At 32.5% G+C, this 25,250-nt stretch overlaps 1 protein-coding gene across 1 annotated transcript in view; it reads right to left on the bottom strand.

The window, feature by feature from the left end:
- Window positions 1-1,930: 1,930 nt before the first annotated feature.
- The window catches only part of LOC131853211 (cyclic AMP response element-binding protein A), a 133,912-nt gene continuing 110,592 nt past the window's right edge, over window positions 1,931-25,250 (bottom strand). The window contains exons 2-7 of the mRNA XM_059204044.1: window positions 19,186-19,384; window positions 9,397-9,587; window positions 6,308-6,458; window positions 4,751-4,965; window positions 4,141-4,284; window positions 1,931-3,936 (exon numbers count right to left, since the gene is read on the bottom strand). Coding sequence (XP_059060027.1) covers window positions 3,748-3,936; window positions 4,141-4,284; window positions 4,751-4,965; window positions 6,308-6,458; window positions 9,397-9,587; window positions 19,186-19,384 — 1,089 coding nt within the window. The 3' untranslated portion in view covers window positions 1,931-3,747. The remainder of the gene's footprint in view (window positions 3,937-4,140; window positions 4,285-4,750; window positions 4,966-6,307; window positions 6,459-9,396; window positions 9,588-19,185; window positions 19,385-25,250) is intronic.

Raw genomic sequence — 25,250 nt, 5'->3', positions numbered from 1 at the left:
AAATAGATAATTTATGTATATATCTAAAATTTCGTTAGAAAAAAATCTCTTAAAATATATTTAATTCTTGTATATTTGACCCCTGATGAGACGGGTTACATTTGTCCATAATATATTAATATGCGCGATATAAATAGAACATTTCCTTATATATCTAAATAGGAAGAACTTTTTTAAAATGTAAACGAGAACATAGTAATTGCACACATATTTAAAGTATTATTATGAAATAATATCTGTTCACAATATATATTAACCGATGATCTTATGATCACGGTCTATATGTAAAATAGTTTAGTATGAAATATAAATAATAAAATATTATGCGAGTTTAAAAATTGTAAATATATTATATTCTACGTTGACATAAAGTATAGTACCATCGGTTACAATACACTGCAGTACAATTTATATTTTACTCACACCAGTGTTCATGGGTGTCGGCAGAATATACAAATCGCGCAAGGCATGTTATAGAATACAATAAAATACATAAAGCCACAATGTTAGCAATTGATAAGTAATTTATACACTTTATAACATATATAGCTATGGGCAGGATTCCAAAAAAATACAATAGTTGATTGTTTTGTGGTACATTGTGGTATAAACAAAACACAAACAGATACAAATGCACAAGTGGCGCCTTCTGCCGACATCCATGCGAGTTTTACAATAAACTTACAGTAATATAATAAATTACGCTACTGATACTATTTAACAGTTCGTAGAAGTCGTTTTCATTTGACGTTTGAGAATACTTTTAATAATAGAACTCGCACGGAAATGTAAACGATACATATATCTATAATTTACAATGAAACAGTTTTTATACATTTATATAATGTTGATATATTAAAATATTTATTTAATATGATTAGAGTAATAAGTACTCGCGCTCACTTTAAGTCACTCACATTGCTAGACAATTAATGGAATGTTTAGTATCAAAATATATCGCAGCCATATCGCCGCTGCGTTCGCTGTATGCAATATTTCAGATATAATTGGCAAGACCAGGGTCTCTTGTCTAGATTATCGCTTTGCAACCATTGAGGTATTAGGGTAACCGAGTAATGTATTAGAGAAGATAATAGGTATACTTGCTCTATATTCTACTCGATAATTATCAATGTATTTTAATAATTAGAAAAATAGCCATCAGTTAAAATATATTAGTACTGTAAAAAAATAAATAATATACAAAGTATGCGAAGATATAATATAATCTATTTTAATGTTCCATCAAAAACAGTACTTCAGCAATCTAAAAAATATACTTTTAACAGTTTTTTCCCGTTTGTATAAAATATAGAGCGTCTTCTCTAGTACCAACATAATACCTCAGTTTTTACAACATACTTAAATCCCAGGTAGCAATTATTCATTAATATAAACTCCATTTTTAATTCTACTATAACAACATCTTTTTTAGTCATTTAGTTATAAAATTACTATAGAATGACGAATAACTAGTTGCCTACTGGGATCTTGATTCTATGTTTAACTGCAAAGATAATAAACAATTATGACCCTGGAATATAATTCATTAACAGCACGAGATTCCAAAATATATACTTTAACGGACCTTTGTATACCTTTACAAAGTTAAAATACTGCTAATAGTTAAGGTTAGTTATATTATTAGATATCCATAATGTCAGTTTGTTTACATTCGTTGAAGGCAGGCCGTTATTTTGTACTTGTGGATTATAAAGCGTAGCATAAAATGAGACTGAATATAGCTAATTTTCCTATCAGCGGGTCTCAATGAGGCCCTATACGGTTCTACGAGAGACTAGACTTAACCGACGTAGTAAACTTGTTATACAAATCGGTATATATATGTAATACATAGCTTTATGAAAATGGCTGCAATATTGTCAAGTATAGGCAATGACAGAGGTCAAATACACAGTCAATAAATATTGATATTTAGTGATCTTTTAAAGTATGTACACCGGATCTCTACATATAGCCTAATATAAATTATGATAATCACTGTAAGTGTTGCATTCAAGAGTAGAATATTATGTAAGTACAGTCGGCATCATAATGAAACTGAATGTTAAATAATATAATATTTTTGTAAAGGCATCAATTTTATTTAAAGTTATCAAATTATTGTAAACAGCGAACTACTTCATCATGAAGTACCGGATTACAGAATAGAACGATATATTGTAACTTTTCATTTAAAATTGAAATACCTATGTATTTATTAAATATTAATAATTTTACATAGTTAATTAAATTATGATCGAAGTTAATAAAATTATGATTGAACGTGCAATTTAGACTATTTTTGATGCTATACCTACATAGAAGTCATTGTAATAAAATTTAATATAATCAAAAAAAAGAGAAGATAAGAAAGAATAGTTAATAAGGCGTACATTACTCTTCATTATTATCTTTAATGATTTGGTATGAAGAAGGTAGAATAGGCAATCACCCAGAAGTAGAATATTAGACCAATTATATTAATGTTGTTCAATATTACAAACCAAAACACTACTTAACAAGACTGCAGCGATTCCCCTTAAAGCCTGCATAGTTCCTCTATTAGATACATACATCTAACGTTATCTTAAATACAAGATAAAATCTCTAGGGTGATAAACGTTCCGCTATAAATGCAAATTCATGGAATTCAATATTATTCAGTAAGGCGATATAGGCATACCACGTACACCGATCGTCTTACAATATTATGCTACAAGATTCCCTATAACGTGCACGCACACGACAACCGTAAGTTTTGTAAATTCGTATAGAGATGATCAAGAAACGAGACTACATTAAGAAGTAATCGATTTCGAAGAAATCAATCGGATTTCTTTAAATATTAATATACTATAGGATAAAATTTATAAAACCTAACATTTGCGCATCATAGAATAGACATGATATTCTAATGGAATATTTATTACATTTGCATTTCATTGATATGATTTCGATGCATTCTCGACTCTTAACGTGAAAAATATAGTTTACAATATAGTCGGCTGTATAAATTTGCTATAAATATGTGACGCAAAGACATAAATCGAGCTAAAATTTATTTATTAGGCCAACAACGCGACAATTATTCAACAACCCATAATTATGCCGTATAGACATGTCCTGCTACATCGTTGGCGCAGCGACGTATCAGAATATTGTATGCTTTGGGTAACAATTTAGTAATCCTTAACCTATTTGCATATTTTAATAAAAAACACGCACAAATTAGAACTTAAATTATGTAACGTTCTAGAGCATAATAAGAATATATTACGAGATTTCAATTAACACATACGAAACTATCGACACTTATGCTAGAGCCCAGTATTAACCCTGTGATCGAGTCGACGCCTCTCACACGCATCTCGGCTGACCAAATCGAATAGCTGTTAAAATAAATATCTAGTGGCACTTGACAGCTAGTACATACACCTAATCGGAACGTAGGCATAACAAATCCAGCACCACATCGAACCTAACCTACTATAGTGAGCAACCATTCAAACGCTAACAGTCCTCCCCATTGGGTACCGCTGGTTCGCTACATTAATGTAAATACATCCAAAATATACATCGGTAAAAATATAGGTACTCCGAAACGGGGCAATGTATAATTACCAACTATCCAACTGTGAGAATCTCTCCGTTTCCGTTTCCTCACAGCCTGTAGGGGGCGGGCGCGCGCGCGGTGGTGACACGCGCGCGGCGCGGGGTGACGTCACTCGGGCTCGCCGAGCGACGTCACTTCCGGGCGCTGCGCGTCACCAGCGCCTGCAGCGCCGCCAGCTGGCTCAGCAGGCTCGCGTTCTTCTGTTCCAAAGAGTCGACCCGTTTCCGGTAGTCGGTGTTCTCTGATACTAAGATTTCGACTTTCCTCTCCAGCTGGTCCATGTATTCCTTCTTTTTGCGTCTGCTCTCCTGTGCTGATATCTGCAAGTAAAATTAGCGAAATTGTACATGTAAATTTGGTCTAGTATCTGGTATAAAATAAAGATGAATTAAGTATTTAAGATTAAGGATCTTGTGTTAAGAGATGGCTAAGAACATCCTAAAGAGTAATATTTTACAATCAATTTTTGTCGAAAATTAAATAATTCTAACTTTTGTTTTTGTAAATGCGATTTATGTAGGTACCTTATTTTTTATTTTCCTTCTTATTTTCTTGAGCGACTTCTCTTCAGCTTTCGTGAGAGGTAGACGGGTCGGAACTGGATATCCCTCAGCCAATAGTGTTCGTTTTTCCTCTTCTGTTAACACTAATGTACCAGTGGAACCTTTCTGCAAATGGGAAAATAATTAAGTTAAGTTAACTTTAATGAGCATCTTTGTGAATTTTGTTGTTTTTCATTACATTGGACAACCCTAGTGTTTCAGACTCATAGGTTACCGCAAGTGTTTACCAACAGATAGTAATGTGGAACAAGATCCCATTGCCAGCTTTGTACTGTAACTTGTGTTAATGCAATGAAAACCTCCCTGGAAACAATCGTGATAAATTCCTGGACCGCTATGCAATAAATACATTGCAGACTACTCTAACGCTTTTCGCCTTTGCAGGACGATAGGGAGAGTGCAGATGGCACCCCAAACCTGCGGAAGACTTATGGAGTGGCTGAAGGTCGACTCCTGCCGGATACGACTTTAGTCTGAGTACACCGCTAGGGTTTCGAACCTCGGCTCAGGCCGTCGTAATTTCAATCCGTTTCAGTTGAACTGGGGATCGATCGGAGGGGCCTATACATACCGGTTGACTGCTGATAAGTGGCGTGTTGATGGGTTGTCTGGAATGATGCGACATGTAGAGGTGGGGGCGGCGGCTGGAGGAGCCCGTGGCGCCAGCTCCCCCGCCCCCTGCGCCGCCCGCGGACCCCGCACCTCCTGCCTCGTGCGCCGGCGACAGAGCACCCTCGCTGTCTGATGACGACAGAGATGACGGCGGCGTTGGTGGCAAATTGAAACCTGGGAATTTTATAATAATAATAATAATATTTATTTATTGCCAAAAAAGACACAAACATATATATGCGTTTTGAATAAAAAAAAGAAATGAACTCAGCTCAGCTCAGCTGATGCTGTAAGTGTAACGTTACACGTACGCTGCACAGCGCTACTTTTCAGTCAAATCCTCTCAAAAAAAATTACGATGTAAGCTACTTAATAAAAAGTCCAGGGGTTGTAATATGGAAATATTTTATATAACACATACAATTTAAACATTACATTACAGTTTAAAGTTTAATTTTCTTGAAAGACGATTATTTGAAACTGTTAATAAAAAATCGTTCTAGTACATGGGGAAAAAGTTCGAAATACTCATATTTTGTTTATGTGTGAATGTAAATGACAAAACAATCTCATTTTCACGATAGCTTTACATTTGTTATATATGTATAAGAATATTCTCTTAAGAACCGTCCACGATTCATTCAGTCTTTTTTGAGAACTCATTTGGAGTCTGCCTGTGTGGAACAGAAACAAAAATGAAAAAATAACAAGTTATATGTTGATTCCAACGCCACATTCAGATTTCAGGCAAGAATAATAGTCTGGTGACTTAACTAAGGAAGTATAACTATCTATAAAACAGCCAAATAAATATTTGATACAATGTAATTCTGATAATATTTGAGAAACCAATTGACTTTCTTTCAAGAATTAAACAAGCAAAGATAGATTAATGTGCTGTATCATTTATCAACAACACAATGCAGTGATTTTGAAAACTGTCACGTGCGTGAGAGTGCACTAGTTCGCGACAAGCGGATGTTAGCCAATACCAAACAAAATTCTTCAAAGAATCGGTGGTATGAATCAGCGTAGTACGAAGGCTTATCTGATCTGACAAACTGGAGATTAACTAAACTAACAGTGAAGCACAGTGAACGAAATCAAATAATATTATTATATTAATACCCAAAACTAAACAAAAACTTTATAACTATTTTTAAAAAAATATCTTGTAAAGCTGAAGACGAACCATGAATTTGAACAAATAAATTATTATGAAATGCTTTTTAATATTGTCAAAAATGTTGAAAGTTTAATAAACAAGCCATCACGAAAAATATAGTTTATACATATTTATAGAATACGTCAATTTGTAGTTCGAAGTTTCTACTATCTTTTCACAATGATTATGATATATTACTAATATTATAAACGTGGAAATTTGTGGATACATGAATTGTTACTCTTTCACACTCTTTTAACTACTGACTGTACTGATTGCATTTTTCACGTAGCTGAAACTTTGAGTACAGTTAATATTCTATAAATGAGAATTAGACTTCTATTGTGTTACCTGAGCCACTGGAACTGGAGGTGACTTTAATAGAGAGTTTGTTGGAGCTGAGAGAGTTGGCCAACCGCGGCGCTGCGCTCAATAGCAGCTGTGGCACCCCTGCAGCCCCCACTTTCTGTAGCACCGCTTGTGGCATGTGAATAGTTCCCGTCTGTGGATAATCAACAACATGTATTACAATAGATAATCTATAATATTATAAAGTTGAAAAATTGGTTTGCACTGATTGCAAATATTTTAAGTATAAAAATATTTTATTATAGATGTTTCATCATTATACAAGACGCGTTATATTAAATCCTGGTTGATACGGTGATGAATATTTTTAATACGATGAAAAACTTTTTTTCCATATTCGCAATATAAATAGCCAAAAGTTTCTGTACAGCCAGTTCTTCAGTAACTTTAATTTCCCTAATAACAGCTTAATCATTGTTTGACATTCTAATTTTGAATTACGAGTTTTCTTTTTTACAATTATTTAATTGCATAACTTGTAGTAAATAAATACATTATTTAATTTTATTTTGCTCTATGGCTGTATTTACATTCATAAAGCCGACTCCAATCTAATCATAATCGTTGTCTACCATTATTAGTTTTTAACCTAGTGTTTAAATTGTTTCACTTTTTATTAAACGATGACTACCTATACGAATCCGTTCCATAATATTCTGGTATTAGACACAATTCCGGTTCTATGCAGAAATAACAACCTGATTATAGAATATGAATAGTTTCATGATATTAGTTTTTATCATTTATGAATTCGAATAGGTAAACTTAAAATATGATGCCAGGTGCCAATTACTCATATTTGAATGGCATTGTCCCTTTCTTAACAATTACGCAAGTACTCGTATCTATCAGACAAACGACGTACAATTAATATTAAGAACAGCGATTTTACGCGTTCATGAATTTTCGAAGAAACTACCGACGTCAATGTGGGATTGGTCACACATAGCGCTGTTTTAGAATACGTTTCTTGACAAGAATTTAAAAAAGGAAAAGGTTATTATGCATGTTACGTGTAATAACCGCGAAAATGTAAAAAGTTTCATAATTAAGAGGTTGATGACGATTTACAGTATAAATGATGGCCTTGGTGGTCTAGCGGTTTAGCAGCTTACTTCCGATGGTCAAGGGTTCGATTCCTTGCACAGCACAAACATTTGTATTCATGAGTATGATTATTTGTGTCGGTCCGGATGTTTTCTACTAGCTAACATGGGTCTAGAATGTTTGAGATTGAATTGTTCTGAGGTTATTATTATTATTAACTAAATTGTTCAGTGGAAAATGTGTTGTTTTTATGAATCGTTATGTATCATCACTGACAATTCTGATCTGGTTTTACCAATATTTTTTATTGGAACAGTTCTCTGCTATATTTATTTTTAGGGGTTTGATTTTACAACTAATGTGTAACTGTTGTTTATTAGTATAATAATAGTAGTAGAAATATATTGAATTTAATAAATTTACGATTATAGATGAAATTTTCGTCATACTAGTGTACGATCTACGAACTAACACAACAATAATCTCTAGTCGAATAAACTTAATGTAAGAATCTTTGAATAGTCTTTATTTTCTATCTACTGTTTAATCGAAAAAGATGCAGAAGCTAAGAAGAACGCACAAAACTTTGTGATAAAGAAGTTTTTTTTGACGAATCATCGAATTTAAAGCAACCTTTCATTCTCGATATAAAAAAATCCATGATATATGTATATTATTAAGAAACGTGCATACCTATTTATTAAATGGCAAGAAAATATGTATGAAGATATAAAGAAATGGCAAGGTTGTAAGTATAAAAGCTAAAAAACGGTAGTCAAAATGTCGCGAGCGACCACTGTAATCTTTTGGTTACATAAGTGTTAAGTTCCACGTTGACATTTAACATTAAATTGTTGAAGTTTAATTTTAGTACCAATCAGTTTAATTGAATGGTCCGGTTAATTTAATGATTATGGTAAAGCAACCAAACTACAGTAGGTATAGGTAGTAGTAGTAATAAGTCATAGTATATTGCTCATGCAGTAGATAAACAATTATATATAAATTCATATTAATATATAATAGGTATGAAGAACGATAACAGCAATGGATAATTTCAATTACTGTACAAAAGAGTTAACAACAAAATGAGCGGCGTAACCGATCAAAACAGAATTGTATTTTTGTAATCTCGCAAGAAACGATATTTCTATGAAGGACTTATTAGATCCCCAAAGCAATTTGCTTCGTAAACTGTGTTTTGGTAGGGCTTATGTAGGGTATAATTATGCAGTGAAATTACAGAATAACAGGCATGATTTCTTAGTACTCTGGAACGGTAACGCATGAACGGGTATCACGGGTATCACAAGATAAAGATGCTGTTCAGGTCGTCAGCTTGTTTATGATTCCAAATACATAAAAAATATTCATAATTTTTCAGATTTGTATTAGTGAAATTAATTCAAAACGTAAGGAGATAAGGTAGAAAAATTATTTATTTATTTATGAGTAGTTGCTCACAACACTTACAGTTAATCCAAAGCGTAATATAGCGCGTATAATAACAAATAATATAACTATGTATATAAAAAACAAACAAACTATACTCAATAAACTTATTAATGCTATCATGAAAAAGAAGAAGAAGAAGAATGCTATCATGAAAAATATTGATCTCTGGCGGCCCCGAAACCAAGCTATTGAGCAGCGAGATAGCTTGATTAGTGGTAGCAAACTGGATAGTGCTTGTGCGAACTGTTGGTGCCGATAGTAATCGACACATGCGCAGTCGCAGGTGCCGCTGTGGGGCGTATAATAATAGTAATACCCCTGGACAATTAATACAACGCCATCTAGTTCCAAGGTAAGCAGAGCTAGTGTAATGAACAACGCATATAAATACTTAGGTTTTTTGAAAATAGATACTTAATATACATAGAGAACATCTAAAACGGTTAAACAATCTTACTCATGAATATAAATGTTAGTACTGTGCGAGGAATCGAACCGCGACCAGCGACTTAGGAATATAGGACAGCGACTTAGGGTTGTCGGATTGTCTATAATTAGTTTTTTCTTACCGTGTGGTCGATGACATAGTCGAGGTGTGTAACAGGTGTGCCGGGTGTCGGTGAGGGTGGACAGGAGGAGGCTGGCGACTCGGGTTCTGATTTGGGTTCTCTCTTCACTTCCCGTGGAGGGGAGTCGCTGGACCGCCGCCTGTTACTCCACGCGCTAGCTGGCATTGCGGGGTAGCATTCATCTTCCATATCTGAAGATAAATAAAAGAAACTTTCGTAAATTGCTTTTACAAATACGGTATATTTGACTTAACATAATTATCTGTAACAGAGCTACATGAATAAAGATATTTTTTATTTGATTTAATTACAATGATTTGAATAACGGCCTCGGTTCTAGCGGTACAATATAACTTCCGATGGTCGTGGGTCCGATTTCTAGCATAGTAAAAACATTTTTATTCACGAGAATTATTATATGTATTGGTCTGGGTGTTTTAAATGATATATACAAACATCATATTCATTTAAACCCACCCAGACCAGGTAGTGTTATGGCTACTACATAAGTACAACAGCTTGGAACTAGATAGTGCTATATGTCAGAGCATTTAAAAAAAAGTTTCGATGATGTGGTGTTCAAAGACAAGAAAAGTCTATTTGATAAGAAGTGGTAACCGTTGCCTATTATGAACAGTACCACAGACATCAATTCGTAATATAAAGTCTGTGGTACCACTCTTGAAGAGGAAGGAATTATTCCGTGCTCTGTAATTTCAATACCATATCACATCCGTAAAGCGAAATTTAGCTTACAACAAGCTGCTTGGTGCCAGAAATTATTGAGATGCCATGCAGACTACTTAATACAAAATCAATCAAACGATGCAGTGAATATAATTGACTGCGATAGATACTTCATTGTTATCTCATAAGATCCGTAGATGGCAAATTATGGATGATTTTGTAAACATCAGTGCTTACTAGTGTAATGCATAAATAAACATTCGTATTTATAATATTAGGTTAAATTAGGTAAAAAGGTAAAAAAAATCTGTGACAGCCCTTGTTTCCCCTGGGTAGTCATAACTTTGTAAGTTTTGTATACATTGACATAATAATTAGAATATATCACTCTGGAATAAATTTACATTCAATCAGTGAAAACATTCTCAAATTAATGCTGTGGTTACGAAATTTACTTTCCTGAAAACAAAATCCGCTGTACTTGTCTTTATAATATTAGTATCAATTTCATTCTCAAATCTTATTTTTAGAAATCCGGTCACAGATCACGATATTATGTGCCTCGTTTTATTTATAACTACATTACGAACACGAGTAGGTACTGTTAGGTGATGATTATTCAATTAATAGATCGTTGTTAACTTCCTAATATTGTAATATTGTTCGATGCAATCACGCGCGTCAGTATCGGAGGGAAATGGCGGCGGCGGCGTGCCGTAAACTTAGCGTGCCTAATTAACACATCTTTGTGCTTTTTAACCCACTTTAAAAGAAGAATATTCTCAATTCAACTGTATTTTTTTGTAATATATGTTACGTTATTATTTCATTTAACAGTTAAATATTTTAAATGAAAGGATGCAGCGACATTGAGAAACAAATTAATACAATGGCGATTCAAATGAACATTTTACAATCGATAGAATTTCGTCATATTTCATGCATTAGTTATGTTGGAGTCAGACAAAAGAAACAATGTAAGAATGTTCTAGAACATTCGTAACTTACTCTTGGGAATGTTTACAGTAAATAATTAAATTAAAAATTGTAGGACGAGGGTTTATTCATATCACGGACAGACTAATAAAAAAAGAAATGTAATACTTAATAGTAGTATTCTAGAGCATTGCACGTGTGAATTGAAGTAAAAGTTAATTAAGTACGATTAATTTATAAACAATGTTTTATTACGGGTCCAGCCATTTAAGAGTAATTTAGTCAAAATTGACATTTCTAATACGAATATTAGAAATGATAATTTATAAATACGATACCATATTTAATTTTTACAAATATTTAGTGCAAACATAGTGATTACTTGCTCAGTTTTTAGAACTGTAAATGAAATAATTCAAACATCAATTGTACTTTAAGTAATTTAAAATAAGAACACTCATTTATTTTTTCATTTATTTCTTCTTTTTTTTTGACTTAAGTTTTGATCACTTTTATAGAGTTATAAAAAATAAAATAAGATATCAAATATTTTATTAATTTATGTGTATTTCATATACTAGTAAGTGATTAAAATAAAGAATACTACTTGTATGAAATCTCATAGGCATACTAATTTATATATATAAATAACTCGTAACACAACGCACCTACAATTAGGCAAATTAATTTAATGAATCGAATTTACAAGCGCATTTAAATAATTACATTATTGAATATTAATCGGGAACGCATGATTAACTCGTCAATTGCAGACGATTTCCACAACGAAACATAACGTTACCTCCATGTAAATTTCATTTTACAAAGTATAGGTACTTATTTGAAGTTAATTATTTGATTAGGATTTATTTTGACATAACATTTATTATCCATTTGAGTATTTTAGATACAGATTTGTTTATCTGCAATCTAGCAAATGTAGATCAAATGCATCTCCGAGGATATTCTATAATAATGATATAAAACCTTCTTGGCGATTTCACCATTATGGGTAAGCTGGCCTAACTTTATCCTTCACTGGTACACGACCTGTATATTTATACCGTTAGCATAGGCGGGTGGACATTTGCGTATTGATTTATATATTTGCTTATTTATTCATTATAAAACCAACAATTTACAATTCAATACATAAAATGAAGAGTATATTTACAACAGTTAGAGAAAGATAATAACAGGTTGTCCGAGACTTAACAAAAGAAATAAACAAAACAAGCAGACAAGAACAATGATTAGTATTAGTAGATACAAATCAAATAATATAAATTGTGCAATAAAAAAATAATAGTAACACTTATTTTAAAAATTATGAAGTAGTCGACAATTAAAAAAATGTTACGCTGTACAATGTTAGCACGTCACACACGTGCTCATAAACGATGCAGGGACGCGTATAAATTTACAAGCAAAGTTTCTCAGCTTTTTTGAAACCAATAGTTAAATATTTCGCGTGGTAACTGCATCGTTTGCATGCGGCTGTCAGTATGACCATGACTCCACAGCACTATTGGCAAGGCACTTGACATTTCAAGAGAAGTCGTTGAAATGATGATCGTGCGTTCACCCAATGGCTGCCTTTCACCGAAATAACGAATGAAACCGTAAATTTAATGATTGACTGTTCGAGAAGCGGTAAGTACAATGTAACATTGCTTATTGGAATAATTTTATAAGATTTTTAAGGCCTTATTAGTGTACCATAACTAATCCCAAGGCGAGATCTAATGTGGCAGACAGTAAAACAATGTACCATGTCTTTTCGATCTCTACGCGATCCGGGACACCATCGTCATTCATTTCTGTGAAATACTGATCTGACATCATGTTCATTCTATCATCCTCCTCTAATGCTCCCCTAGGGTTACTGCGAAACGAATTATTACCTAAACTAATACGGCTGGCAATGGCAGAATGTATTTTCTTTATGTAAAATTAAACAAAAATATGAAAATCAAAAATTGTATATAAATAACATAAGGGATAGACTATTCAAAAGTGCTTATATTTTATTTGAATAAAGATTATTTCGATTTGTATGGTTCAATATAAGAAAAAAATACAAAAGCAGATCTGTCGCCAACACTAAACCTCCCTCAGAAATCACTCTGAACATCGATGAAAACGGCATGAAAATAATTTAATAATAATGTTACTAAAATTATCGCATACATACAGACAAGTAACTATTTAATGAATAGTTATATATTTCTAAGAAACAGAAATAAATAGTTATTTTATCATCGAGCAATTAATTGCTCAATCGTCTGATTTCACTTCAGCAAATAAAATAAATGTGAAGCTAAAATATCAATAGAGTATTATGATATGTTATTTCATAATAGAAATGATGTTATTTTTTTTTTCTATAGGCAGGCAAAGGTTCTAATGGCCGGAGAGCCAGTAACTGATTCTGGAGACCAATTTTCTTCCGGTCGACAACTTTTAACAAAAACAAACGCTTAAGATAATGTTTAGTTTAATGCAAAAAAATTATGTTTGTGAAGGTGCTGCACCTCAATCTAGACTCGGAACCGCACCTGACGCCCACTAGGTTTCATAATACAACTATCATAACCCTTTTAAAAGGTTTCGTCCGGTAGGAAATGATTGGCGAATTTAGGCACATTTGGCTGGTTTTTTATTTATAGTTAAGTGCATTGTTTCCATACTATCTAATTGTAGTGGCATTTGTTCTTTAAGAACATGTCAGCCCCATAACAACCAGACGCAAGATTTATAATAAAAGATGTTAACACGTAATTATCGTCATCCTGTACTATGTTTTTTTTTATCAATTTTATATGGAACAAACGTGCTAGCCTATGAAATAGAATCAACAAAAACGGAAAACTATACAAAATAGTTACATGCCGACCTAAGCTCCATTATATTTTATCGACATCTGAGAATTAAGTTATCATGTATCCACTTTTGTGTATATGTAGACTGCATGAATACTCTAATTAATCAAAATTATTTCATTACGTATTTCACTGTTCTAGATCTTTACCTACATAGACGAAAAGATCTATTCTTAACTAAGATCCTTGATACCGTATAATTAAAACCGCTTGAAATTCACGTCTGTTATAGAATTAAAATTTAAAATATTTAACATGTCCATCTTTAGGTATAAACCATAATTTAACTTTACTACTAATTTCTAAATGTCAATCAAAATGAATATAATCACATAAAGGTCACATTTACATGATAGGTACCTAAAGGCACATTTGGTTTACGAAACCGTGGTAGTTTATAGTCAATAATATGCATTAGTTATAAGTATAATGTATCTAATTAATTTATATATCGATAGGTATCTGCAACTAGCGATAAATGTTTGGGATACCGTACGATACCAATTTGTTTCTTACTAGTAATTATGGTGTAACACGTGCTTTTCCGTTGCTTACAATTTGAACGAGTTATGGAACTGAACTGAAACTGTTGTACAACGAACCTAAATTGTATACTAAGTTACACTTTGTTCAAAGTCGTAATTTTTCTTATTTTAATTATTGTTTAATTAATAAAGTTCACTGAGAAGATCCTTTCTATATCAACTATTCGGTGTTTTGTAAGATGAGTTTCGATTGAAGGGTTATAAGTTATCTTAGTCTTTGTAGTGTTGTTTATGTATAAATGCGGTCGGTTACCACATATCATCAGGTATACCATCCCTATATTTGCCATTTCGACTACATAATAAAAAAGAGGATTTTCGGTTTTACTTTTCTCTCGGCCATAAATCGAACAAAATATTAAGTTATGGTTGTATTAATTTATACAGTTACTTAAAAACTAAACTGTTGAAATACATTTTTATAAGGTAATTTAATGTGATACAGTTTGAAATATATGCTGAGATAATGTGATTAGGATTTCCTTTATTTCGGCCAATTGTGGTTAGGAAATCTGACCGCATTACTAAATTTATTTTTGATTAAGTATTTTTCAAAAACTATGGCGATTAGAATATTATTTCAATAACATATTTGTTGATGTATGGTTATGAATGATTAATTGTAAACTGTCCTGGGTAGAATATTTCTCCAAGACTTTTAATATTCACATATAACTTTATAATGATATCACTGTTCTCGTTTCAATACCTTGGATACAGATAAGCTAATTTCCAGGATTAGGGTTGGGGGTGTGGAAGTTACATTTTAAAATTTTTTATCGCATTTAGTTTCATCAAGTAGGGTATTTTAAAGGAAACTTACTTATCAACCCTGATTTTTTTTCTAATGAACGCACTTGCAAACAGTCGCAGTATAGGTTACTTACCTAGATTATTTATTACCTTTTTGGTCGAGATTCCTAAACAGATTGTTGACTCTCCATATATTCTTATCGTATTCGTTGGGCCATTATGATAAAAGATGCAGTCAAATGCCACGGATACTGACGTCACGTGACTTTGACAATGAGTTAGTAAACACTGTAAACACTATAACAGTCACCTTTGACATTACCTACTTACGGTATTAATAATACGATAAACGCAGTAAACATCTAAGTACTTCAATGTTATTATAGCTGCATGCACTATGCACTTGTTCAAATCAGTAGCCCAATAATGTCTATTCACGTTACGACAGTCAGAGAACGGACGAATATTATAAGTGGGAAAGTTTGTATATGATATATCTAAGATAATAAAATATTTTACTAATATTATAAACGCGAAAGTTTGCAAGTACAGATGGATGGATGTTTGTTACTCTTTCACGGATTAACTATTAAATGGATTTTGATGAAAGTTTAAAGTACCTAATATAGCTTATACATTAGAATAACATATGGACTATAAATTTCACGCGGGTAAAATTACGGACACGGCTAGTCTAAGATAATAATAGTAATTTATTTATTTTTATTAATAATAATTTGAAACAAATTATTACCATTTACTTCCACGTTCCCATACAAATATTGTGAAATTTGTTATTATTATTATTATTAAAAAGTCTTATAAAAAAGATTAATAAAATAAATTCCTACCAATAGTGTAATTGGTAACGTACAAAGAAGGTACTTATTTTGTATAAAAAATAAGTATATATATATTTTTAATAAGTATTGAATTATTATAACTATAAAAATATTACACTTGTATATTTTGCCCAGAGTATTAAATTATTGATAAATTATTGATACATAGGAGAAATTAATACATTACAAGTTTAAATAATCTTATATTCCATATTAATTGTATCACGGAAACATTATGGAATTTGTCAGTACCAATATAAATAAGTTCCGGTTTTTGATTTTGACTAAAACGTTGCTTCATCATTGAACCAAATCTGCAACTTTCTCTTATTTGTTCCACTGATATTTATATAATGCAATGACATTTTGAACATGAATGAAATAGATAACTGGAAAATGTATTGGCTGTCACAATTTCGAGTAACAATGATGTCGCAAGCCGCTATGACTCGTTTGACATAATATTTGCTTTTAGTGACGCCATCTTTGTTTTGATAACAATAGTATAAGAACCGGCGCGACTACAGTTTATTTTGTTAGATTCAATGTACGAGGTCTACAAAACTTAGTATACAAAAATAACTCACTCAGTAAGTTATATTTAAAAAAAAATGTAACTCAGAAAAAGTCAGTCTTTTTCATGACGATATATATATTTCAATGCGGAGACTCGCTCTAGCGTGTATTAGATTTGTTTGATAGAATTTTTCTCATGTTTTTAATTACTTCTGACATTTAAACGTACTTATCATGTTAGACTAAGTAATATATTTTCTTTAAAAACTGTCTAGTTCATTTTATATAGTAACGTAGTCTACGTTACTATATAAAATAAAAAATAAAGAAGAAATCGAAAATTTAATTATAATTTTTATTTTCTGTTTGCGACTTGATTTGTTAAATATTCTGTTAGGAAGGGATATATAGATATTGTCATTATCATTGGTCACGGAGTTTTAAAATAATATGAATATGTGATTATTATTATTGCATACAATACTGTAATTAACCTAATTGTAGATAAACGTTTTTTCATCTCACAAAACATTTACAACATGTGTCAATACCAAACATTGTATTCAATTAGTATTAACCAATCGACTGTGAAATCGGCATTGCGTTTATAAGTTGTAAGGGCATATTTTCTATATTATCTACGTTCTATTACCAAAATAGTTGACTACAATCAAGTAAAACAACCTACATACGATACTAAAACCAGGGACAATATCGGTATAGTGAGGTTAATAGTAGTAATAAGTATATTGTTTAATCTGTGGTCTTTATTGTCGTTGTCGTTAACAGGGATAGAAGGACGAAATATGTAAAATGTAAAAAAGGCATTAGATGTGTAACTGTATAATGTAATAGGACACTTGTAATATTTACTATTATAATAAATTGTTTAATGAAGATTGTTAATTTCATTTTATTTATACATGGCACAGCCGGAACGATCGACATGCTATGAAAACACGGCCCCGATTTCGCTAAATTGGATATCTTGGATATAGTATCGTGTGTAGACTGTTTTAGGTAACATCGTAGTATACACGATATATCCAGGGGCCATATCGTAGCAGTGTTCGAGAGTGCCCTGTGTTGCTTCTCGGTACGCCTCATACGTACTAATATGAGAAACGTGATTTGTAATCTCTTCATGCGTTGATATGACAGTCAATGGAATGCAGGGAAATTTCTGCACGTAGGTATACGAATAGCGAATTTTGCGAGAAGCGATAAAACCACGCGCGGCACAATAAAATCCACTTTATTTACACAACATTGGCATCTCGTGTCGACATTTCCATAAGGTTTCATTATAAACATCACATTTTTTTGTTCAAGGTTGATTACAATCGCCTGAAACGATCACATCCGTTCATACTTCGCTGGCAGTAAATAAAAATTTAATACAATCATAAACATAACACTCTATGTTTTAAGATGTATGGCTTAGAAATTATTGAACTGTACTAAGTAAAGATATAGATAATTTTTTGAATTTTGAATATAAATGAAATAGAAACCTAATTTGTTATATTAATAAATTAAAACTTAACTTACTTTCCTAAAGCAATTCCCAAGATATATACGTTTAAAAGGCCGTTTGATTTGATACTAGATTCAGCTTATTAATTATTAGATCAAGCAATTAGTCAGATCTAGAATCCTATCAACAAAAGAACATTTTGTTGAAGGATTTTGATCAAGCGACACAGTTGATTATTGTAGCTATACTAGTTCACAGTAACAAGCAACATGTAATATTTTAGTCCTTAGTCACATTGACATTCCTGGAAACTGCGAATACTTTACCATATCACTACAAAATTACAAGGTACTGAAATAATTCCTAATTACTTAATCATTTGCTCGTGACTCGACTAAATTGCACATAAATACGTTCAACCGTTTAAGCATGATCGATGAACATCTACGCATCTTTACAAACTTTCACATTCATAATTAAGAAGACAATTAAATTGTCTATGATGGTATTTATGTTAGGTACACATTACGGACAATGTGTTTTCCATAAGAGATGACCAATTGTCATGGAATTTGGCATATTACATAAACACAATATTTGGTACGGAATTCAATTGACTTCCGAAATGGAAAGGTTCTCAATTCGACTGTGAATTTCTTTGTCATCATTACCAAATAGATAGTGGTCTTTTTATAACGACTCATAATTTACAAAAGGCTTATTGACTGCATTTAACTGTAGTCATGATAAGAAGTAATTTACTTGATAAACAAAATATACCCAGATAAAACTTATTTAACAATTAAATCTTTAGATGGTCCTTACTCTATCACGATTGAATATCGTAATGGATTTAAATAAAATATGAATGAAATATTCTTTTAAAAGAATTTACGCAAGGTACAAATAGTTCTTGCGACATTATCTACGGAATAAATATTAAAGTTTGTAAAGATATCAATTCATTATTATTTAATCATGAATTCACTAGTATTATTGGGATTGTATTGTTATTTTTTTAATTTTATTTGGAAGAAAAGTCTATACACTTGGATAGTCTATACACATAGAATATCCACCCTACATTACTAATTTCGTTCTGATTTAGGCAAACTATCGCTTAGAACTAGTAGATAGTTAAACATACTGACCATCTACTTTGGTATGGTGTGGTGAAGATGGTGCGGACTCAACGTCTGAATGTAAGCTGTAGGAGTGTTCTGTCTTTATTGGTGCTGCGCCCAGGGCTGCATCTGTCATCAGTCTGTCATGCAACACCACTCCCGACTTGGAGTCTCTGATCAGCCAATCGTTCATTTCTGAGTCTTCGTCGAGAACCTCCTGCATATCCTGAAAAAATGAGAGCAATGTTTGTAAAGGTCGTACAAATAATCTGCACTTTGCGGGTAGTTGGTAGGTAGTTTTATGGACAGTATATTATTGGTAATATTACATATATACATATATATTATACATATATATTATACATATATATATTATGGTATTGAAATTTGATAGAATATATTGATTGATACAGAAAAGAAAGTACTAAACGTAATTTATAAATAAAATTCATATATTAGCCATAAAAATGAAAATAAAAAATAGATGTTACGCGTTAAAATTACAAAGTTGGTAATTTTTCTAGCGTCATAGTTATTTACTTGGTAATGGTTATTTTGATCATAATACATATTACAAAAATATATTAAAACTATTTCCTGGTAATATTTCTCATTTTACATAGTCGGAAAACTACGAATTATAAATCAAATTACAATTACTTTTGTACATTAAACAATCAATTAATAACTACCTATTGTATTTTATTGAATTATCGTAAAGTCCTTATCTTTGAGAGTACAAGGTGAAATATTCTTATAGTTACTTTACAATATTAATAAAGTTCCTATTGAGATGATGATGTAAGGACTATTAAACGGAGAGTTACTGGCGAATCGCGAGGTCAACATAACTGACTATTAATTCGCGCATCTCTAACATTCTTGCTGCGGCCAACGATCGCGTCCCTCACCTTGGCCGCGAGTGTAAATACGCAACTCACTAATATAGGAGGCACAGGCGAATGGAGTGAACGAACGGCCCTGGTTTGCCGAATACGGTCGCCGACCCCTTATTACGCCTTCCGAATACCTTAAAAGCTTCCGAGATAGGGACATATCAATATTTAGCCTTAGGTGGCGACTTAGCTGAACAAAAACCATCGGAAATATTAAACATTCACAAAAAACGGTAGCATAGCATGTGAAAAATAAAATAACGTTTGGTGAAAAATAGGCAAGAAAGAAACGAAAAGAAAATAAGTATAAACTGAGTTAAAAATTAGAATTTTATTAATTTTAATTATCAATTGAATTCTCGAATTCAATTAATTTATTTATATTTCAATTATTTTATCTCGAATTTAATTATGGTGATTAGTTAATTGCTTCTGTCGCATGTAATAATTTGTATTGTTCTACTATAGACACCGTTTTGGGCTGCTGTTGAAACGACTGCGCAACCGACACGCAATTTAGTATGCAGAATGGAGATTTTTATCTTCATCTTAATTAATGTTTCATGACGGTCTCGGTGGTCTAACGGTTCAGTACGCTGCCTTATTTCCGATGGGCACGGATTGGATTCTTGTACGATACAACATTTATAATCAAGAGTATATTGTTTGTATTGGACTGGGTGTTGGCTATACGTAATAATAAAATGTTTTTAATAATTATTGTACCACTGTGTTAATTGTCCTAAGTTATTATTATTATTATAATTGTAAATCAAACAATATATATAAACAAATGTTTTCACGTAGGTACTCAACGTTATTTACGGATGGATGAGTTTCGTTTCGATGAAATACCACCCAAGTGTCCAAGTCAATACGGACAGTCCACTGTACAATTTACATAACTTTTAAGCCATGCCGTGGTCTTATGGTCATTAAAATAGGTAGGTTGGCTACCTAGGTAGGTACGTAAGCCAAAATATTGTGTAGAGGATATTGAACTCTTCTGTTTGTGATGCTGGATTCGAGATATAAATGGGTGTGCTGATCGTGACAGACGTTTTAATTCCGGTTCCAGCGCTTGTTTCTCTGTGGCGGAACAATGAGTGATATTGTCATTCATTTGTCATTGCATAAATAACAGTGGCAAAAGTCACGCACGTACTATGTATGTACAAGAGCCGGGTAATTATAGCGTGGCGTATCTAACAGTCGTGTATAATCAGTTTTTAGTATTTTTCATAATTTTCTAGTATTCTCCGTCATCACACGGATTAGCGATATTCATTGAATTATATATTTCATATTACCACCCATATCATTGATGTTAAATGATGATATTTCGGTTGTAGAATAAAATGGTTGCGGAAGACTGCTAGCGCATTCCCCTAGCCCTGGCTAAAGACGAAGAGAAGACACACCGAGTCCGGCATTTCGCGTTTACCTCACACCCGGGGCGAGAATTTCTAGAATGATTTTTACCACTTCCAAAAAAAAACGGTGAAATTAGGCTGTGAAATTACGGGATAAAAGGTCTGATAAAAGAAGTCAGGGGTCACATGATAACGTGATGTTCATGTATGTTGGCGACGGCTACTTATTTACTAATACATAATGTTGAAAATTATTTCCAAATTTATATAGTGGAGTCAAACTCGGCATCACATTATGCGAAATAACCTCAACACCAATGCGCTACAGAGGCAGCTATTCTAAATGCCATAAGTCTGTTTTCCTTTACAATCTGTCTGAATGCGTGCTGACCTTTTGCTATGAATGAATGATAAAAATATACGATCTATTCGTAGATATCTCACGTCACGTGTTCGTATTAGAAATAATTTGATATTGATGTGTTCGGATAAGAAATAATATTTTATAGCAGTGGTTTATTCTTAAGAATAAAATGAAGACTATCAATTATTTTTAATGATCCAAGCGTGTAGCAGTGGATTTCATAATAAAAATAATAATACAATCTTGTAAATATGTAACTATAATATGTTAATATTATTGCATATGTATTACAAAATTACTACTCCTAGTTAGTGCATTATATGTAAAGAATTGGAAAAGTCACAGTCACGTAATAATGTAAAGTAATAATAAAGAAAGTCGTCCATAATACTACTACTAACAATTACAACTACATCATATTGTGTTTTTGAAGTTTAGACTACAGCATGGGTTTTTCCAGAACGAAATAATTCCGGCAACGTGCACGTGACACCCCGATGTTTCATGCGTCCATAGGCTATGGTAACCGTTTACCATCAAATTAGCCTTATATTTAACCACTACTATGGTGTAACAAAAATGTGATCAATGTATATGTATGTATGTATGTATCAATGATAGTTTAAAAGCTACCACGGACTTCCTTACTTTTTAAAAACTTTGGGTATAAGGAATGCTATAATTTTTCTGGTATATTATTCTGTATATAAACAATATTAATACGTTTCGGATATGTACGTGAGTCCCTATCATCATGACGGCCTCGGGGTTTAGGACAGCGCTTTACATGCGAAAGTCGCGGGTTCTATTTCACGCACGGTTCAAACATTTGTATTTTTGAGTATAACTGTCTGTATTGGTCTGGATCTTTCCTATGTATACTATGTATGTATTTAGAAAAAGAAGATGTATTTGAATATGAATAAATCAGGCCTCTAGTATATATAATAAGCTCAAGACAAGCTCTGCTTTGCTTGGGACAAGATGGTGCAGTGTGAGTTGTCCAGGTAAGTTATGATGTTGTGTTATGTTATTAAAAAATATTCTTATTCTACAGATGTTAAATCTAAAAATTAATAAATAACGTTGACGCTGTGAGAGAATCAGCTTCTTTAAATACAGACATTCTGCTTGGACACTGTAAAGAACTTTGCCGTGAAGATAAGCCTGACACTTATAAGGCATAAAGTAAAGCGAGTGATAAATATCGAGTTTCGGTTGTTACACACGCGACGATGGCATTTGCATAGTGATGCAATTCTAAAACTGGTTCACGTACCAATATGTTAAAAATATTGCATAATAACAATATGTACATGTAGTATAGCACGTCAGAAAATCGGTCATGACGTGACAACTAACCACTTTGTTTCAATTTTGGACTTTAATAGATTTGAATTTGGTTCTATTTTTTTTTTACATTGCAACATCAAATATATAGTAATAATATATCATTGTACTAGTGAAACGATAATCTAGATTATCGTTTCACAATCAATGTTGTATACCACTAAGAGTTAATAAAGATATGCTGCAACTCTCTAATTTTTACAGCTCTTATTTCAGTCGCCAAGCAACTTCCTTTGTAAGTTATTTCGGTTGAATGGCAGTGAAATCACAAAGCATGGACATGAAAGGAGGATAGCGCATGGTAATAAGGGCATTACATGATAAAGTGATGCCCTGGTACTGTTCACTTATATAAGCGATGGGTAGTGAGTTGTTCGGTAACATGTCATTTCAGTTACAAAAACGCTCGTACAAATACGACCTCTAGCAAAGTTGTACACCGGCTAATTGACACAATAACCGTTTCGTCCTTTATTCATCATCACGACTTGGATGTTGCAGAATCGTTTTTATACTAAAATTACAATTGGAAAAATAATCTCGTCACTATGACTACACTTTAAAACATAAATATACGAGTATATTACAGACAATGATAGAGTTGAATTTTGAATATCTCCGTTTTGGAAACAAGGTTTAATCTTGCATATCATGCCTGCAATGTTTTCTCGATAATGATAATTATAGTCACGTTTTATATATGGATATCGATTGACAGACAAGTGTGTCCCTATCTGGATCGAAATAATAGCTGATACGAGAACGGTACCGAGTCAACCGGATGTGAACCCACTATCGGTCGGTGAAAGTTGATCTTACAAAAAATGCTCCCATTCCTTACGCCGGTTGATATTTCATGAGACGTTCACTTAAGAGTGCGCGCGACTGCTAAGATACTTCAGTGTAATATTCTATTTTCAATTGCTTTTAAATATAGCATCAGTTAAATGGAGTTTGAAACAGGTCTAAGCGTATGGAAGAGGATATAAATACATATTGCCTTGATAGAACAGTACATAAAATTATTTTCGTTATTAGTTATCAATAAACTAAAAACACGAAACGTCGATACCAAGGGACCGTAATCCTGGGATAAATATATATTGTTTATTAGATAGGAAATGTCATTGATATATCTAAATGATTAAAAAATTTTATATACGATAAGAAACCAGACTAAGGTAACTAATCTAATTAATTTCCTGGAGTACCGTTTTCTCAGGATCCGACTGATAAATATAATTTAGTGCACAAAAAGAATACAGCTTGTACCTTACGCCAGTGTACTCATACACAAGGATGTTATAATCTTCATGGTGCTGTTCACGTTGACAAATTATTGTTTTCACTTTCTATCAAAAAGACAGACATCTGGTATCAGTAGTATAAAAAATCCACCATTTTTAGCCGGACAAGAAAGGCAAATACAATTGACAATGGCGTGAGACCAACCGTAAAACATGGACGTAACAGTGATTGGCGTAATGTTTTTTATATCGAGAGTGTATAAGAAACGCGGCTAAAAGGTTAAGAAACAGATTTTTTAAATATAACTGTAGTAACCGTCGACTATATACCGACTTGAATAGCATTGCAGACATTTAACGCCCGCGGTAAGTGCCCCTCAAATACTGCCATTCCGGAGGACAACAATCGATAATTTTGATTAAGAATAGATTGCCTTTACGGTACGTCGTCTCCTTAACACAAGCACGAAATAACGCATAGCGAGTGTGCAGTGGGCTGGTTGACAACGAGATAACGTGATCTGGGGCTTATGCTAAAATTTATTGCAACTGTATGCTCTAATATGCTACCTTGACATTATATCAAATCTGACGATGACCAAGGGTCTTAACTTCGAATTACCTATACCACAAATAGTTCTAAACATTTTACAATAATATATTGCAGTCACAGTAACCTAGGATAGTAAATTGTTTATTTTATTTGGAAAACAAATAGTTTTTATAGAACACAATATTTTATAACCAAAGATGTTTCTTCATTCATTAGTGTGTTAAAATTTTTGGTAGCTGGAATATTATAATACACAAAAATAAATTATTTTTAATATTTAACTACTGAACCTGTATACATGTAGAAAAG

This window comes from Achroia grisella, unplaced genomic scaffold (assembly GCF_030625045.1).
Source record: "Achroia grisella isolate CSIRO2021 unplaced genomic scaffold, CSIRO_AGI_Agris_v1 utg900, whole genome shotgun sequence".
In the NCBI taxonomy this organism is placed as follows: domain Eukaryota; kingdom Metazoa; phylum Arthropoda; class Insecta; order Lepidoptera; family Pyralidae; genus Achroia; species Achroia grisella.
This window is presented reverse-complemented; position numbering and strand designations above follow the sequence as displayed.